Source organism: Danio rerio, chromosome 4 (genome assembly GCF_049306965.1).
Source record: "Danio rerio strain Tuebingen ecotype United States chromosome 4, GRCz12tu, whole genome shotgun sequence".
In the NCBI taxonomy this organism is placed as follows: domain Eukaryota; kingdom Metazoa; phylum Chordata; class Actinopteri; order Cypriniformes; family Danionidae; genus Danio; species Danio rerio.
The window spans coordinates 9,648,714-9,667,500 of record NC_133179.1 but is presented as its reverse complement, the minus strand read 5'-3'; the positions used below and the strand labels follow the sequence as shown (position 1 = coordinate 9,667,500).

The 18,787-nt window shown below is 38.9% G+C and overlaps 3 protein-coding genes across 15 annotated transcripts in view; 1 reads left to right on the top strand and 2 right to left on the bottom strand.

Moving 5' to 3' along the window:
• nfyba (nuclear transcription factor Y, beta a) overlaps positions 1 to 4,079 on the bottom strand; it is an 80,232-nt gene extending 76,153 nt beyond the window's left edge. For 6 of the 7 annotated variants that reach the window (XM_073946004.1, XM_073946007.1, XM_073946008.1 and 3 more), the window contains exon 1: positions 130 to 185. The gene's annotated coding sequence lies outside the window, so the exon portion shown is untranslated. Of the gene's footprint in view, positions 1 to 129; positions 186 to 3,963 lie in introns of those variants that run through there. The other variant, XM_073946003.1, reaches the window with a different exon arrangement.
• The window catches only part of chst11 (carbohydrate (chondroitin 4) sulfotransferase 11), a 72,421-nt gene extending 66,101 nt beyond the window's left edge, over positions 1 to 6,320 (top strand). The window contains exon 3 of one of the 2 annotated variants that reach the window (XM_005168522.6): positions 2,181 to 6,320. In XM_005168522.6, the coding sequence (XP_005168579.1) occupies positions 2,181 to 3,035 (855 nt within the window). In that variant the 3' untranslated portion in view covers positions 3,036 to 6,320. 2 annotated transcript variants of the gene reach the window in all.
• The window catches only part of slc41a2b (solute carrier family 41 member 2b), a 116,897-nt gene that overhangs the window by 64,947 nt on the left and 33,163 nt on the right, over positions 1 to 18,787 (bottom strand). For 4 of the 6 annotated variants that reach the window (XR_012401816.1, XR_012401818.1, XR_012401817.1 and 1 more), the window contains exons 11-12: positions 3,964 to 4,079; positions 130 to 185 (exon numbers count right to left, since the gene is read on the bottom strand). Coding sequence is in view for 1 of the 6 variants with exons in the window: in XM_005168525.6 (XP_005168582.1) it covers positions 13,176 to 13,361 (186 nt within the window). In the remaining 5 variants the exon portion in view is untranslated. Of the gene's footprint in view, positions 1 to 129; positions 186 to 3,963; positions 4,080 to 12,279; positions 13,362 to 18,787 lie in introns of those variants that run through there. The other 2 variants (XR_012401821.1, XM_005168525.6) reach the window with 1 other exon arrangement.

The following is an 18,787-nucleotide window of genomic DNA, read 5'->3' as shown; positions in this document are numbered from 1 at the left end:
TCAGGAAAACTTACTGAGAATTTGACATTAACATGAGGCAAAGCTAACAACACATAACATATCAAAAAGTAATGCACAAATACTAGTAACAGTATTTTTGGAAATATATATGTATGTTATTATTCTCACCTTTGTCAGAGGATGTTTCCTTTCCTTGAATATCAAAGCATCTTGTAAATGTTGATCTGCAAATGATACATTGTAAGAAATGAATGAGCTGATAATTGAAAAAACAGGACTTTCAAGAAGAAGTTAAAACTAAACTTTATTAGATGGAAGATCTCCAGGAGCAGAATTAAGCGCCCCAGCTGTGGAGGATTTGAGCTAAGATTTTAATGATATTGTCTGGTGCAGAACTTTTTACTTAATGACAGGCTGCTGATTTATAGGCTTTAACAGGGCTTTAAATAGCACGGGGCAATTGAATACTATACATTAACTTTCACATTTATGCATTTGGCAGGCTTTTGTCCAATGTAGTTATTGGAGGGGAACTGTCTTGAAGTGTTTAGCTCCTACTCTAATTAAACACACCTGAACCAGCAAACCAGGCTCTTCAGAATCACTTGAAACTTTCTAGGCAAGTGTGTTGAAGCTGACCTCTGCAGGATATTGAGCCTCCAGAAACAGAAGTGGACACCCCTTATCCATTGCATTAATGGCCTAATTCTAAACTTCTTCTTCTTAATTAAACTCACCTGAACTGACTGATAAGGGTCTTTAGAATCACTAGAAACTTTCTAGGCAAGTTGTGCTGTTTGAAACTTAAATTTGCTGGCCTTAATGAGCATGATTGAATACCCCTGATACAATACAAAGATAGCCTACACCAGGGATCACCAAACTTGTTCCTGGAGGGCCAGTGTCCAGCAGATTTTAGCCCCAACCCTAATCAAACACACCTGAACAAGCTAATCAAGGTGTTACTAGGTATACTTGAAACACCCAGGCAGGTGTGTTGAGGCAAGTTGGAGCTAAACCCTGCAGGGACACTGGCCCTCGAGTACCGAGATTAATGACCCCTGGCCTACACAAACAGGTATCCAATCAGGGTGCAGGGTTGTCCAGACCTCATCTTGGAAGGCCACTGTACCATACTTTATGAAACACATGCTGAACCATCTAATCAAGCTCTTGTACAGGGATGTCAAAACTCAAAACCTGCTTCAACACGATTACCAGTAGGCTTCAAGCAAACCTGAAGGACTCAATTATTTTGATCAGGCGTGTTTAATTAGAAACTTTCAAGGCAAGTTTTGCTGGTTGGAACTTGCTGGCCTTTGTCCACTTCATGAGCATGATTGAGTGTCCCTGATCCAATACAAAGATAGCCTACATAAACAGGTGTCCAATCAGGGTGCAGGGGTGCCCAGACCTCATCTTGGAAGGCCACCGTACCCTACTTTATGTAAACACATGCTGAACCACCTAATTAAGCTCTTGTACAGGGATGTCAAAACCCAAACCCTGCTTCAACACAATTACCTGTAGGCTTCAAACAAGCCTGAAGGACTGAATTAGTTTGATCAGGCGTGTTTAATTAGTGTTGGAACTAAACTGTGCAGAGCTGTGGCCTCCCAGGAACTGGGTTTGACACCTGTGCTCTAGAAACATCTAGGCAATTATACTGGAGCTGGTTAATACCAAATCTACACCACAATTGCCTTCCAGGAGCAGAATAAATGAAAAGTGAAGTGGGGTCTGGAAAAATTGACCCATATTTACAATTTGTGCTCTGCATTTAACCCATCCAAGCGCACATACACAGTGGTGAACACACAGACACACACACACACACACACACACACACAGGGCATTGGGCAGCTAATCCTGCAGTGCTTGGAGAACAGTTGGGGGTTTTGTGCCATGCTGAATGGTTTCAGCTCATTCCCGCTCCTAACCTACAATTTCTGCTGGACCTGAGAATTGAAGTAACAGATTGCACATTTTCTGTCTAATCTTCTTTGCTTTGAATTCCAATTGTGTATGAAATGTGCTATATAATTACTTAACTTGCCTTACAATTAATCCATTACTGCCCCAGCATGATTGGCAACCTTGACTGAAATCGAACCCATAACCTTGTGTACTGTAGCCAGTGCTATGCACTACTCCTTGACTCCATTTACATGTTTCTTATTAAATAACCACCAAATCCCTTCTCTTCTTCTCTTTCTCAGGCCGAATTCTCTGCAGCGGCAGTGTTGCACCAGGCCCGGCGGGATCAGGTGGCGGAGACGTGTCATGCCCACAGTGCGTCCAGCCGTAAACGCCGCGTCTTGACCCCCAGTGACCTCAAGCATCTGGTGGTAGACGAGGATCACGAGCTCATCTACTGTTACGTGCCCAAGGTGGCGTGCACCAACTGGAAGCGGGTCATGATGGTGCTGAGCGGCCGGGGCAAGTACAGTAACCCAATGGAGATCCCTTCCAATGAGGCCCACGTGCCCTCAAACCTCAAGACCCTCAACCAGTACAGCATCCCTGACATCAACCACCGGCTTAAGAACTACCTCAAGTTTCTCTTTGTGCGTGAGCCCTTTGAGCGATTGGTGTCGGCCTACCGCAACAAGTTCACACTCCGCTACAACACCTCCTTCCACAAACGCTACGGGACGAAGATTGTTCGGCGATATCGCAAAAATGCCACAACCGAGGCACTGCAGAGTGGTGCCGATGTGAAGTTTCAAGAGTTTGCAGAGTACCTGGTGGACCCAGGCACTCAGAGAGAAGCTCCACTCAATGAACACTGGCAGACTGTCTACTCGCTCTGCCACCCCTGCCACATCCACTACGACCTGGTGGGCAAGTATGAGACTCTGGAGGATGATGCAAACTACGTGCTCAAACTAGTAGGCGAGGGTGACTCACTGCGCTTCCCATCGTTTGCCAAATCTACCCGTACCACCGACCAAATGGCAGCCATGTTTTTCAGCAACATCAGCTCCCAGCAGCAGAGCCAGCTTTATCAACTCTACAAGCTGGACTATCTTATGTTCAACTATTCTATTCCTAGCTACCTGAAACTGCAGTAGATATCCATTTGCAGTGGCACACGCTTCCTGAGCTTGTTCAACAAGGTTGAGCAATGGGAGAAGAGCCGGGGCTCAGAGACACAGGCAGGGGAATCAACCAAGCACCTAAATGTAAAATTGTATTTATATCCGCAGGGACGGTTGCTTTATTTGGAAACGATCAAGGAGCTATCGGTCTCAAATGCACTCGAAAGTGGTCTTTTTGAGACTGAGGTCTGAAGCCCTGATGTATGTGCCCATTGAATTGTACATTTCCAGTGTAAAGGCTCTTTTTCCACAACGTCAAAAGCAATAGGACAGAATCTGAGCCATACCTGCTCAGCTGGTTTATCTATTAATATACTCAGCCAGCCGCCATTATCGAAGCTTCACAGAAAGGAGCACCTAGACTAATAATAAGACTCAAGATACAATCAGAGACTTGTTCTGACTTCAGTTCCCTTACTTCTAATTTCTTGTTCACTTTGGAAGTTTCCTCGCTTCTCTCCCATACTCAGACTGCCTTTGTGCGTGCTTTTATATGGTGCATACTTAACGGTGCACACTAAAATAAGAATGACAAAAAAAAGAGGCATTGAAAGGTGCCTTGCTGAAGGGGCGTGTTCAAATGTGAGTGACAGGCAGGGGCTTTGCCCACTGGGTCAGTCAGGGAGCATCTGTAGCAGTCAGGGGTCAGAGGTCACTGGCCTCAAACACACTGTTCCCACAACCCTTCCTCCTTTGGTTGGTCTACACTAAATTAAAAGATTTCGTTTTATTTTGTATTTGTTTGTAATGAAAAAAGGTGCTGCGAGCAGCACGTTATTGTATTATTTGCATTACTCTGTGAAATAGAGATGAAAAAGACTTCATGTTTTATTTCGAGCAAAGGAAATCAGCGAGATCTTCTGATGTTTAATTGTCATAATTTGTTCATAATTTTTCTTGCCTCATTTGCAGAACACTGTTGCTGGGATACCTCGCTGGTTGACGGGTGTACGGAAACGGGCAGGACTTTGTTTTCTGAGCTGTTCTCATGGGAAAGTTTCACACAGTGGTGTGCATCTGAGAAAGAAAGAGAGAGAAAGTGCAGGCAAATCTGTTCAATCCATTACATGATTTAAACCTCTTTTGCAATTTGAGCAGTTCAAAGGAACACCCTTTAATTTAGTCCTTTATGACCTTTATTTGCTTTGATGATGCACAAAATGTATAAAAACTGCTTATTTATGAGAACAAAGGCAACAAGTGGGTGTGTCAGAGTGCTTTATCTCACTGTCCTTTTCTGTAACAATTCTCTTGACTTTGGCTGAAGGCTTCTTTCAGCTTTCTCTCACACATCTCTGTGCTTTTTAGGAAAAGTCTTCAAAAGGTTCTTTTGGTCTGAATAAGCAAGTGCTGATTAGCAGGATTTGAAGTCCTGTAGAGCAGGGCGTTTAATGAAGACCACACACACTTGTGGAGGCACCCTGTTCATGCAGAGCGTAAAAATGTGGCAAAAAAAGCAAAGGCCGCATTTTCGATCTTTTCTTCACGATCCCTTTCTCACGCTGATGTTTTCTAGAATCTTATCTTACTCCAAAAAAAAAAAAGGAAAAAAGAAAAAAAAAGGAATTCTCATGATATTCCCCATCATGCTGAAACCAGTAAAAAAAACTGAAAGTAATAATTACAAAAATTGAGCGTTTTAACCAAGTTGTCATGTAGTAATTATGGTAACTGACAGGCTGGTTGGGACAAAATCTCACATCCAGTAGATAAATTTAGCATACAGTATTATACACACAAAAACTTGGGCTTTTTCTCAATTCCAAGAACGCAGAGAACGGACTTGTGTTCTTGTGAAGACCGCTCTTGCCAGGCTATCTTGGAAGAACAAAATCGGGAGACCAAGAGAACACAGAACGCATCCTGTGAGAAATGAGATGTTCTTCGTGATGGTCACGTGACCTTCACGCATTTTAACAGAAAATTATGCAAACATTACAGCACATACAGTACACAATATCTGTTTTTTTTCCATTTTCAATATATATAACACGCACAAAAACCTTACAAATATACTTTGCACAATACAAATAACACAGATTTTAATATTAATTTCAGCAAATAAACACCCTTAATGTGTACATTTTCATTCTCATTTAGGGAAAGTCCTGAGATAAATAAGTTATATCTCTGAACTTTAATAATAAATCTATATAAGATGCTGCGCTTCCCACCTCCTTTATTCAGTCGCAATGACTTTTGGGACTTCTAGAGCGAGTTTTGCTCTTAAATATGCATCCTCGATACCAAGAACACATCCGGTAACTATCATGCAGCCTCTGTTCTTGCGGTCTTGAGTTTTGGAACTGAATTTTGACGGTTGACACAAGAACACAAAGACACAAGATCACTGAAGAACGGGACCAGGGGCGGCCAAGCTGGAGTGCATATTCTGGTCCCGTGGGCTCTGCAATGATTGGGGAAATTCGAAATTGAACCAAAAAAAAAAAAAAAAAAACATTACAATTGGCTTATGATTGTCAATGTAGATTCGGGAATTGCAACCACCAGAAGCTGGGAATGAAAAAAAAAATCACTGAAGAATGTATATTGAGAAACAGCCTTGGTCTGTTTGCTCCTAGATTGCGCGTTCAAATCAAATCCTCTCATTATGTGTATCTGAAGCATAACAAATCTGAAACTTCTTTATTTTTTAAGTCATCAGCTCAGAAAACATGTTCCTGAATGCCTTCTCAGTTTTAAAAACTGTTTATTTCATTTGTTCTGTAACAGCAAACGCGGTACAGCCTCATTAGCGCCCACACGGCAGCCATGCTAATACACGCATTAGCGCCCACATTAGCAGGCACAGTGCCTTTCAACCTGTCACTCCATCAAACGCAGCACAGCTCACTCACGCTGCATGCTTTTTTAGAAACAAAAACCACGATTTGCTTTATTTATGATTCCAGCTGAGGGCATTCCCAGACGGACGTTTTTAATCATCTTTAGCTAACTTCGCTAACACTGTAGTAGATACTCACACGGCTTACCTGTTGCTCTATGTGCCTGTTTAATGATCAGTGTCTACATTGGTTGCTGAGTCCTCAAACCAGCCACAGTCTAATTTATTTATTTATTCCATCCAAGTATCAAGGATGGACTCTGCCGGGTCACTGGGTCGGACCCTCGCACTGTAAATGGGGAAAAATACAAAACAAATGAACTGTCGAATCAATGCGCTCCCTGGAGAACGCGCTCACACACTTTCTCTCTATCTCTTCTGTTTTCTCAATAAAGCTGAAACTGAAACCCTTAGAGGCCAATTTGTCTTAGTCTCTGTCTGCACATAATCGTGAAAATGTTGTCACTTGTTAAAGGGATCTTTTTAACACAGCTGTTCCAACTCATTTGGATAAGCTCCTAGTGTTTTAAGCCAAGACGATCTGTAGGAGAACATTAAATCTTTCTTGGGATCTTGCACTATGCTGAGCTTCTTATATAGGGGATTGGGTCAATTACAATGTTCCTTAAATTCTGTGGACTTAATGGGCATTATTCAAAATAAGCAGAGGCTGAAAGTGAACCCTCACCTTTGCAGAAACAAATTTGAATAAACAGCTTATTGTGCAGTTTGAAACCATTTATGTCTTTTGTTGATTAACTAGTAGACTTTGATTCCTGTAAAAATACCTTGCACTTAAAACCAAATAAAACATATGCATAGCAATAAGAATCATAAGAAAATTAAATGATTTTAGTTCCTTGGTGTTTCTTTTAATAATTTTAAGGTAAATTTGACCAAATAATTTTGATAATTTGTGCAAATGTAATGTAATGTGTATTTATATAGCACATTTATCGTGTATGGCCATACACCCAAAGTGCTTCAAAATTATGAAGGGGGTCTCTCCACACCACCAACAGTGTGCAGCATCCACTTAGATGATGCGACGGCAGCCACAAGACAACAGTACCAGTGCGCTCACCACACACCAGCTATAGGTGGAGTGGAGAGACTGTAATAGAGCCAGTTCGGTGGATGGGGATGATTGGGAGGCCATGATGGTTAAGGGCCAAGAGGGAATTTGGTCGGGGTTACACCCCTACTCTTTACGAGAAGTGCTATGGGATTTTTAATGACCACATAGAGTCAGGACCTCGATTTCTCGTCACATCCGAAAGATCACTGACAGTATAGTGTCCCCTTTACTATACTGGGGCATTAGGACTCAGACAGACCACAGGTTAAGCATCCCCTGCTGGCCTCACTAACACCACTTCCAACAGCAACCTAGCTTTCCATGTGGTCTCCCATCCAGGTACTGACCAGGCTCAGCTCTGCTTAGCTTAGTCTTGAGCTGCAGGGTGATAAGGCTGATATGGCTATGGTGCATTTAAACAGACACAACCTTCCACAACCTTAAACAACCTTCCAAAGATGGCATTAGATGAACTATTAGAAAGCCATTGGGAAACAATTCTGAATTATTTTATAAGCTACCATACTATATGTGATGAATACCTGAAATCCGGTCATTGGATTATAGGATAGTTGGCATAAATGTAAATACTGTAAAAGGCTGACATTATACTGTATACAAGGAATCATTTACAATGGGATGTTGCCAATTGGAAAGTGGGTGTCATTGCAATTAAACAGCTACCATTAACTATATAAATAACTGACCATGGCACCTATTTTACCCCTTTTTCAAGATTTAAGATGAGTATTTTTTGTCTCCAGAATGTTTTTGTAAAGTTTCAGCTTAAAACACCCATCAAATTATTTATTATAGCCCTTAGAACAGGGGTGTCCAAACTTGGTCCTGGAGGGCCGGTGTACTGGAGACTTTAGCTCCAACTTGCTTCAACACACCTGTCAGGAAGTTTCTGGTATATCTAGTAAGAGCTTGATTAGCTGGTTCAGGTGTGTTTGATTAGGGTTGGAGCTAAACTTTCTCGGACACCGGCCCTCCAGGACTGAGTTTGGACACCCTTGCTTTAGAACATTATAATTTTCTGCTCTTAACACTATGTAGCTGTTTTGTTGCTTGTGCCTTTAAAGCTAGTTCTCCCCACACACCATTCCCATGTGTCTGTGAGAGTGTGTCTCAATCTCTGCCTCGGCGGCGTCTGATAAACAGCACAGTGACAGACATGAAGAAAGCAGATCACGCCTAACGTTTGTGAGAAATACAACAGCAAAAACTTTCCCAATGATTATTTGATGTATTTGTTGTGGAGTTAAATCAAGCCTTTCAATGAGTCACACACAATGTCGTTACAAAGTTCACACACACAGCGCATGTTTAACTTTGCACTGTTTTTTTCATGTAAATGTGACAGGATACACGTTAATATCCACTGCTGTATGGATATCCGATATGTTAATGTACAAAAAAAAAACCCTGATTTAATGTCCACAATCTGTAATTGAAGCGTCTTCTTTTATAATTGTACTGACATGCGGCTGTGGGGATAAAGTAAAGACGATACATTTGATGCAATTCATTACAAACATGCACTGTTTTAAAATGTTTTAAACTTGTAAAACTCATTCGTGATTACATTTGATGATCACAGAGAGCTGCACAGATCTTTTAATACCGGTTGCTTTGTGCACGTTCTGTCTTGTTGATCTGATCAGGGTCTTTATATCACCCCGATATGACTGTGGACACACTATACCTACACATTATTCTGTCCAAACAGCTTGCAAAAGACGATTTTCATCATAGGTGCCCTTTAAGTTATTAGATATGTAACATACATGCGATTAACCATGTTAAATTTACTCTTTGTGTCCTGCTGTACATTCAGTAGAGGGGTTGCAGTGAATGGTCTTAAAAAAGTAGGTTTTTTTACTATATTTCATGGAAGAATGCATGTGAAAGAACTGCAAATGGAGTAAAACCATCATTAGGATCTGAAAGCTTTAAAGCCAGTTTTAGGTTGCAACAATGAGCCCATTTGTAGTGGAAATATTTGTCCAGTTACAGGCTTAAATGATTTCCTCTGAGGCACTTAGTGCGATTTTAAATCACACTGGACTGTGATCCACAATATGTTCCTTTCTAAGTGGCCATACTAAACAAACTAGATTTAATGCCTAGTGTCAGATGTTTAGAAAGGCTAGATTCTCCCCGACGTAATTATTAGCTACTATTTCAAAGAAGCCAGCCTCTTATGAAGGCCGCGTTTTTGAATCTCTGACAACACTGCTGACCTTCTGGTGCTGGCAGAGCCTCTCAGGACTTGTGGTGAGTCCAGATGTGTCTGAGTTTATCGGGAAGACCTTTGAAGATTTGATGACAGAGGAAACGCAAAAGCGTGCCAAGCTTTTGTGCCACATAGGTGCAACAGATCTGCGTAAAAAGCCTGCCAAAGAAATGTGTGTCACTCTACTGTGAAGAAAGATTTGTGCACAGCCTTTGCGCTTTGTCACTGGGGTGTCAAGAGCGAGACTGCAGCCAAAGACTATAACTTCTCATCAGAAATCCTGAGCTTTGGGGTTTTGTTTCTTGCTGAATAAGCAATTCCCATGCTACTTTGCTACCACACCTGCTATGGTCTCAACACCGAGCCCTGTGGTACACCCCTGAATATACACCGCTGGGGCGAAGTTCATCCTATGAATTAGAGACGGATTTTTTAGCCACATCAAACATGGCATTGCCATAAGGTTTGGGGTTTGAAAGCGCACACGTGCAGGGTCAAGTTCTCTATCATTATCTAACTTACGAAGAGCTCAAACGATGTTGTTCCCTTGGGGACTGCTACGCTGTTTACAGCTAATATGCAGGCGTAGCTGAAAACTACTATCATTTGGTGTAATCGCCAAGCTCTAAACCCTAACAAAAAGCCATGCAAGACATTTTCACTCCTTAATTCCCAAGGATGAGACTACTTGTGGTTCAATCACCGCTGAGAAGATTTTACAGTCCATCCATTTCCCTAAGAAGTGTTTTTTCAGTGCTGTATACTTGAGTAATCCATGGTAATCCATTTGCACAACAGTTGAACTCCTTCAACTCTTCTTTCGACATCAGTCAAGGAGGAATTTTACACCTGAATGGCTAAAACTGCTCTCTGTTCCCATCGAAGCATAACAGACAATCACTTTAGCTGACATGTTTCTCTCTCATGATTTTGGAGAATGTTTTTGTCTATGCAACATGGTCCAAAACAACCAATTTGGACTCCATGTAGTTTGCAATATACATATTTCTCCAAATATCTTCTGTTTCTCACATAAGAAAGAAACTAAACTGAACCCTGAACTGGCATGCATATTTCTCAATAATTTTAGGTCAAAAATGGAAATGGGTAAAATAAAAATGTTCGCTAAATAGTTCAAATAGAGATATAAAAGTGGTCACAGTGCGGTTAGACTATGTCGTGCAGTCCAGCGGCTTTCAGAATTGATTAAAGTGGAGTTGTTGGATGATGTCCTTCAGTCTAAACCATCATTTTGGCTTGCACTGGACTCTCATCTCTAAGGTTTGTGCCAAGGGACGACGCCAAATCCTGTCTTAAAGATGTACTTGATGATTAGTATGGCAGAGGCTGAGATGGAAGAGTTGCTGTTGTGTCGACATAAGTCTGACTTCATTACCATGATTCAGAGCTGTTAATACTTTTGAAAAAAATGCAAGGTCGTATTTTATACAACAGTTAAAAAGGTCTTAGATGGTGCATAAGGGCTTTCTAATGCTTGTCAATAACTTTAACATCACAATCCTGCTTAAAAAATAAGCCTTTGAAGAAAAAAACTAAATACTAAAAGAAAATGAATGGGGATCCTGGCTGAAATGTCTACTTATACACAGGTAATTTCAGATTGTTTCTCAAAATAAGCTCTCATATGAGTATTGTCAATCAATGAAGCATATTGACTACTTTAATGCTATTTAATTTTTCAAGCTCAATATGGATCCCAATACGTTTTTCCCCATATATAGTCCACAGGAGATGAATAGTAAATGACAAACTTTTTAGTCGAGTGTCCAGTCCAGTCTATCTCAACCATGTTCCTGGAAGACCACCAACACTGCATGTTTTGGATGTCTTCTTTGTCTGTCCCACTCATTACAGATCTTTTATTCTCTGCTAATGACCTGCTGATCTGAATCATGTGTGTTTGGTTAAGGAGACAAGGAAAATATGTAGAGCTGGTGGTCCTCCAGGAACAAAACACTGACCTAGTCTAATGTCTATCAATTCTGACCAGCTTACAAAGATGGCCGACCAGATAAATGCCTACTCCACCAGTCGCTAGTCAAGCTAATAAGCCATCCAGACAAGTTCGGTCCAACTAGAGACCACATAAATCCAGCCACCGTCCTTTTTATCGAGCAGGAAACGACATAAACCCACAAGATCAAAGGCAGTTTTAAAAGTCATCGCTCAGATTAGCTCCACAAGCGATATAAACAGGCTTGATGACCTGTTTGCTGTTAGTGGTGAATGATACAGAGGCTGCGGGCTGCCATTGGGGGTTTGGGTGTGCTTTAATAGAGTGCTAATACGCAACAGCGTGGTCCCTCCGGCTCAATTTGGGGGCCGTTTATGAGTAAGCTCCAATTTCAGGGCCCCCAATCCAACGGAGCACTCAAATAACCCCACATTAAACCCTGAAGACAGCAGAGTTCAGCAGCCATCATTAACATGGCCTGTCTAGACTCCAAAACACTCACACAGGGGTCTTTTGTTTTGCACTGTCGACAATAACACACGTGACGAGTCAAAAGAAATAAGTGATAAGTGACGTCTGGAAAGTGTTCAGGCTATAATGAGCGCATAAAAGGTAATAAAATAAATACCTCACCGCAGAAGCCATGCTAATGCGAGAATGAAATAATAGCAGGCCACCAAATTGCATCTGCAGTGAATATCGAATTATAAAAAAAGCAAGCCTGGCTACTGTTTTAAAAGCTCAGCGTGATGAAACTGCTGACAGGTCGAGTGAAGTGCAAATTTTAGGGGGCGCGCTTTGATGTGCCTGATGCATTTTTTTGGCAGAGCTTTTTGTAATCAAATAAAAACCCTTTACGGTTCGTGCTTTATTGTTCTCACTCTTACACAGCAAGCAAATACCTTCTGTTTGAATGTACATAAAGCCTTCTCATAAAGCGCAAGAGGTCTCTAATCCAATAAGAGAGTTTCCCTGCAGTTCAAAGACATCATACGCAGGTAATTACAGTCGACCGAATTCAATTACGACCCATGGGAGGCCTAAAAATAAACATTAGATTGACGGATATTAGACATACGCTTTTATTAAACCTTTATTAACCATTCGGAGTATCAAAAAAAGTCAGAAACATACACCAAGAATCCTCCATTGGTGCCGGTAGAAACATCTTCCTTCTTCATAGAAAAATGCATGGCACCATGATAACAACTTATAAAAAAGTTTGCACACAAGATGTACATTCTCCCCATTTGTTGGCATACATAAGCATTAAACAAAGATGTAGAAGTAGACTGAAAAGGAGTTCTTAATATGTTTTTCAGACCTTTTTTTTTTCTCTCTGAATGAGTAGTTTATAGTTCATTCCCTTTCCCCAAAGCATAGATATATATATATATATATATATTAGTTCATCATTCTACACTATTAAGCAACACTTTCAAACGGCATTAAAGAGGTTTATATGGATTGATCTGGCACTGGTTGAGTAAAACTGTGTGTATACTTGTATAGGTAGGTCTGATTTGATTGGATAGACGAGAGGAAGTCGTGCCACTCAAAAGAGACATTAACAAAAAAACCAAAACACTGATACATGTATAAGATAGACAAAAAGGGCAAATAAATAAAGTGTAAATCACCAACAAAGTCTTAGGTGTTCCTGAAGGGTTTGTATTTGGTCCTTTCACTGCTATAGTGCTGATAAATAAACCTTTATAGGTAAAAATAACTTTCGTACTAACCCAAGAAACACCCTGTTTGAGATGATGGAGACGTTTTGCAGCCGTCTTTACTTTACTGAAAGTGCCTAATTTCTCAATGCAGCTTATAAATCATCTGGCACTTTGAGAAAAGTCATGAACTGACACAGAAATGCTTTGCTGCTAGATGCCATTCGCTCCGACAAGCTGCCGTTCAAGGCAATAAGTGAGGACAGCGAGTATGGAAAACGTTGATTTACGAGTCAAAGGTTGACATTAGTCGCCCACATCGCTATCCTGGTCCCCGATGGTCCACAGGAAGTGGAAGCTGAGAGCCAGGAGAGCGGTGCCCAACAGGTCGCCCAGCGCCGTTAGATACGGGATAGAGAAACTGTCCGGATCTTTCCCGCTTTTCCACATGGAGTGAACCATCCAATCCGCTATGCAAAGTAACAAGAACACCTGGGAGGAAGAGAGAACGCACACAAGAACGGGTTGAATATATAATATGAACACACACTTTTGTGTAAACCTTACTATATTACGGTAAGTGATGATATGAGATGGTCAGAAATGATGGTTACCACCCCACACAAGTGTTCAAAATCATACTGGATTCATAATCTCCTTCAAATAGTGTCTATAGTGAGTGCACAGCAGCACAAATTAATAAGGCCAAACCAATTAAAGGAATGACTGTACAAAATGACTTTACTAGTATTATTAGGGGGAGATAAGTATTCAACATGACTATTTTCTCAGAAATGAATCATTTGCTACATAGTACTTATTGTGTAAATACATGTTTTTACATTGTACTTAGGATTGATTAAATGCCTGTATGCAATTACATCTGTTATTACATTTGTAATTACACTTTTTACCATCCTATTAGACTTTACCCACCCATACCTCCAAACCGGTCCCAGAGATTACCCACATCACACCTCAAGAGCACCAGAAGTGTTTTGCAGTACATTATAAACACAGTACGTACATTGTTTCATGTTTTAAAGCCAATACAAAGTAGTTACGGCCACCCAATATAAAGTGGGACTCAACATTTGATTTGAAAAACATTACTTTTTTTGCTAATCACCTTTATGGAGTGATAAAAATCAGGGTGCTTGAGGGTCTTACAGTCTTAAATGTCTTAAATTTCAAATACAAAACCTTAAATTTACTGAAATTTTGTGTTGTAGGTCTTAAGTCATTTTAAAAAGGTCTTAACTTTTCTCTGTTCAACTAAAGCTACCCAATCGGGCCAACACACATCCAATTTCCAACAATCCATCTACATAAAACCTCTATGTTTATTATTGCAAAGAGATACGGTCAGAAAAGCTAGTAGACAAAATTATCTAAATTTCTAAACTAAATTCCCTAATCAGGAAAAGAAAACTATAAAATTACAAAATTCCTGATGACAATAACAGGGCAGCAACTTATTACAGAAGTAGGGGCGAGTGGACATTCATAAGGGCCTAAATATCTTAAAAGGGCCTTAAAAAATTGACTTGATGAAACCTGCAGAAACCCTGAAAATAGATTACTAGAATAAAATAAAATCCCCAAATTGACTTTAATGTGTAAAGCAAATGAAACAAGAGCTTTGAACATGACTGCATTAAATATATTTAAACAAGTGCATATTTCTTTTAAATAAATAATGCATTATTTACATATTTATACATGTTTTTTTTTTTTTTTGTTAGAAAACTTGCAATGCAAAAAAAAAAATAAATAAATGCTTGCAGTTCTTAATGAAATCAGTCAGCTGTGGAAGTATGATGATTAATATTAGTTATTTTTCTTAGTTATTTTCCTGTTTGCATGATTTCAGCAAACAAACCACCATCCGCTGGTCCACACTAATCCAAAAAAGCATTTCAGTAGTCTGTGATACTCAAAGACAAACACAATGCTAATGTTCTGCAATTTAATGAGCAGGGATTGCTGAAAAGTCCTGTGATGTTTAGATCTGAAGCCGTTTCAGATTTTTTTTTGTCTTGAATTTGAACGCTGCTTTTCAAAGGAATAGGATCTGGTTTCATTTCTGAGATGAGGTTTTCAAAGAGTCACCATAAACACAAACATTGTCTTTTCTGGAAGTCTTCTCTGCATTTCTGTCTGCTTTAGGGCTTCCTGTTGTGTGTGGGAAAGTTCATCGAAAGGTACAGCGGAAAGTACCAAGGTCTTCTGCTTTACCAATTGTTTATAATAATGCCTAGGAACACAGCGTGGTTTAGTGTGAATATCAAATGTGTTTCATTTCTAAATATGTCATTTTAGTATTATTTTTTATTACTAAGGATTTTAAAATAGTACAAAGACAAACAAACAAACCCCAAGCACTGCCAATTAAATATAATTTACAAATGTTTAACAACATAAATCAAAAAAAAAAAAAAAAAAAAAAAAGACAGAACTCTCTTAAAATAAAAAAAATAAAAATCAGAGTTTGTTTAGGAAGGATTAGAGAAGTTTCCAAAGACTCCCGAATTTGTCCTGTTTGTATTTGAGGTCAGAAGGTAATTTTTCCAAAGGAAGAAAGACTGACAGCTGAGTAATCCACAGTTGGAATTTTAGTAGTAGACCATTTAAGTAATATACATTTCTTAGGCAGAAATGTAAGAGTTGTAAACAGAGGTTTGATGTCTGAGTCAAAAAAGGTCTTCAGGTATGTCATTCAACAAAAAGTGAGCGGGAGAAAATAAAACGTTTTCCTATTGTCTGCTGGATCTAAATACATCATTTAATGCACTGAATGTTTCACTGTGATCTGTTTAATTGAGAAATAACATGACTATTATAATGAATTCTCTGCATTTTTTTGACTATTTGACTTTAGTCAAAGAACTATACTATTTGACTATGACTATTTGTAAGCTGTGTTGGGTCCTACTTCATATTAGATGACTTTAACTATAATGTACTTTCATCCAGAAAAAATTGCACTTACAGTGTTTATAATGTATTGCAGAACAATTCTGGTGCTCTTGAGGGCGTATTTGGCTAAGGTTTGGGACAGGTTTGGAGGTATGGGTAGGTTTGAGGTGCAATAGGATGGTCAATAGTGTAATTACAAATGTAATTAACAGATGTAATTACATACAGATATTGAATCAATTCTAAGTAAAATGTAAAAACATGCATTTACACAACAGGTACATTGTAACAAATGATTTTGTTTCATTTCAGTGAAACGTCCGCAGGACTACATTTTCAGAATGAGCTTGGGTTGCGCATACGAGTCAAATTATGCATTAACATATCCTTCAATACAAACCCTCAAAACTTAGATATTAATCAAACAGAAAACTCTGGTGTTTATCTACCTAAATCTACACTCAAACAGTCATTTTTGTTCAAACTAATATACTTAAAATGAGCTGACCATTATTTATTGTATTTGGGAATGTTTATTTGTTCAACCTCTGTGGTATCAAACTTTGAATATTTTAGCGATTGGCTTGGAACAACAATACCATTCTCATCAAGATTATGTCTGTTGGGGCACAGGCAACAAATGCCAAACACCACTAGGGGAGAATGTACGATGATCATGGTGGAATTTCTGTAACAGCCAGAGTAATTAGAAAGCATTGGAAAAATCCTAACACTCCTGAGTTAAAGGAGTGGGTAAACATAATGATCAGGACATCCTTGTATGAGCGTTTGCTTTACAAACTGCACATCATGAACAAAGCAGGGATTTCTAGACAAATCCTGGCATGGGAAAATTTCTGATTGCATGCAATATATCACCAGAATGTATCAGTTTTTATTTTTTCCTTATATTTTGGTTTTATGTGTAATAGGCCCACACTATACCTGTGGTATGCTTTTGTTATATACTGTCACGTATCGAAAGAAAAACAATAAAAAAAACTTGATTTATGAAAAAAAGAGCTGAATCAACACAATTCTTGAGTTGTTTTGGGGACAACTTAATTGTTTTATAATAAAGCCACTTAAATTTCTAAAAACAATAAAGCAAACTTAATTTGTATTGGGACAACTTAAAGGAATTGTTTTGTTGGTGCACTGAAAAGCATGTTTTACAGTGTACTGACACAAACTTATGTCTGAAAAGAAACAAAAAACAATATTTTCTTTACATTAGACTAAAAAAAAAAAAACTCTACAAAAAGCCCCCCCAAAAAGGCCAAGTGTATGAAAAAACATTGTTTCTAGTCTGCCGTGTCTCACTAGTTGTAACATCTGAAATCTTAATCTTACATCGGATTGGAAGTTAAAAACATGGACTGCAGCAAATCCCTCAAGGCTTCTCGCTAGTTCGCCCAGCGTCCCCCATGCAAGACTTTCATTTAAGCGAAATAAAAACGAGGCCTGCCCATTAATCAGCCTGACGGGTCGCTGTGAAACTCTATTTGGAGGTCTGACGCTCTGGTTAACCGGGCGGGTGCCGTTCATTTATATCCGTTATATTAAGGTCAGTGCGAGATGGTTAAGAAGCAATTCGCCCTCCGCTGCAGATTTCAAACTTCAATTTAGCTAGCAGGAAACAAATGGCCGCTTTAAAAGCTATTAATTGTGCCTGCCAAGCAAGATGAGCTCTGTGACATTATTTCGATAATTAACCTTGCTTGTTTCCTCGTGCACGAATATCCGAACGTGACCTTTCCACGAGACTTGGGCTTGCTTTGTTAGGATTTTATTAATTAACGATGAAGGTGTTGGGAAGGGGACACCGCAGGCCATCGCAGTGGGCCGAGGAGCGCGATGGTTTGCTAATGTACACAAGCTGTCGATGGTCGACAGGATTAGACGTGTAGTTCCACCCTGTGCAAACACACTGACACACTTTTCCATCACTCACAAACACAGAGAAAGCAGTCAGAGAAGCTGCATGGCATTCACACGTGTCCAATCTCTCTCTCTCTCTCTCTAACACACTTACACACACATTTACTTAGCTATCTAAATGGGGATGTTCCAAACACTTCTGTTGTTTAACATTAAGCTAATTATAACGACTACAAACAAAAACAAACCCGACACAGGACTCCCCAAATTTTTCCTAAAGGCCATTCAGCAAACTCTGCATATTTCGCACACTGTCCTATTTATTTTTTTCAGTGGTAGTACAAAAAAGTTCAAGGTAAATGGATATGAACTAATAATTCTTTGTTTATTACATGATATAGTACAGCTTGTGTTGAAATTAAGTCCCACACATTTATACTAATATTCTATTACTGGCAAGACGAGGCATAACGCAAGCTTTGTTTATAGAGAACAATTCTACACCATCATAACTGACCTCAAGTGCGTTACAATAATAATAATTAAATTAAAAAAAAAAACAATAACTTTAAAAACATAAGAGGAAAATAATATATGTATAAGCTGAAATACAAGTATAAAACAACATGCACACATCATTATTATTACTATTAAAATTCAAGGCAAAACAAACTGTAAATAGGCCTACAGTTAATTAATTTAGACTACTATGCATAATAAAAGGCATAATTATAAAGTTAATTCATTAATATAATTATTTTTAGTATTTATTATATGTGCATATATAAAACACACCAAAATATTTGAGTCCTTTTTAATAATGTTTTGTAGATTTGTAAGTGTATTTAAGCTTTTTTATTTGAAAGTTTTTATTTCTATTTTCATTATTTCTATTTCAAGTTATTTGTTGTTAAAAATCAAACAATTAAAAAACTATGTTGCTCTGACAAACTGCCATTTTCTGAATAAACAAAACAATAAATGCTCTAAATAACATCACATTTATTATAAAACTGTAATAAAATAAAAAGTAGTATTTAAAATATTAGAGAAAAATATATATGTTAAAACTGAAATACAGGTATAAAATAACATGCATGCATCACTATTATTATTAT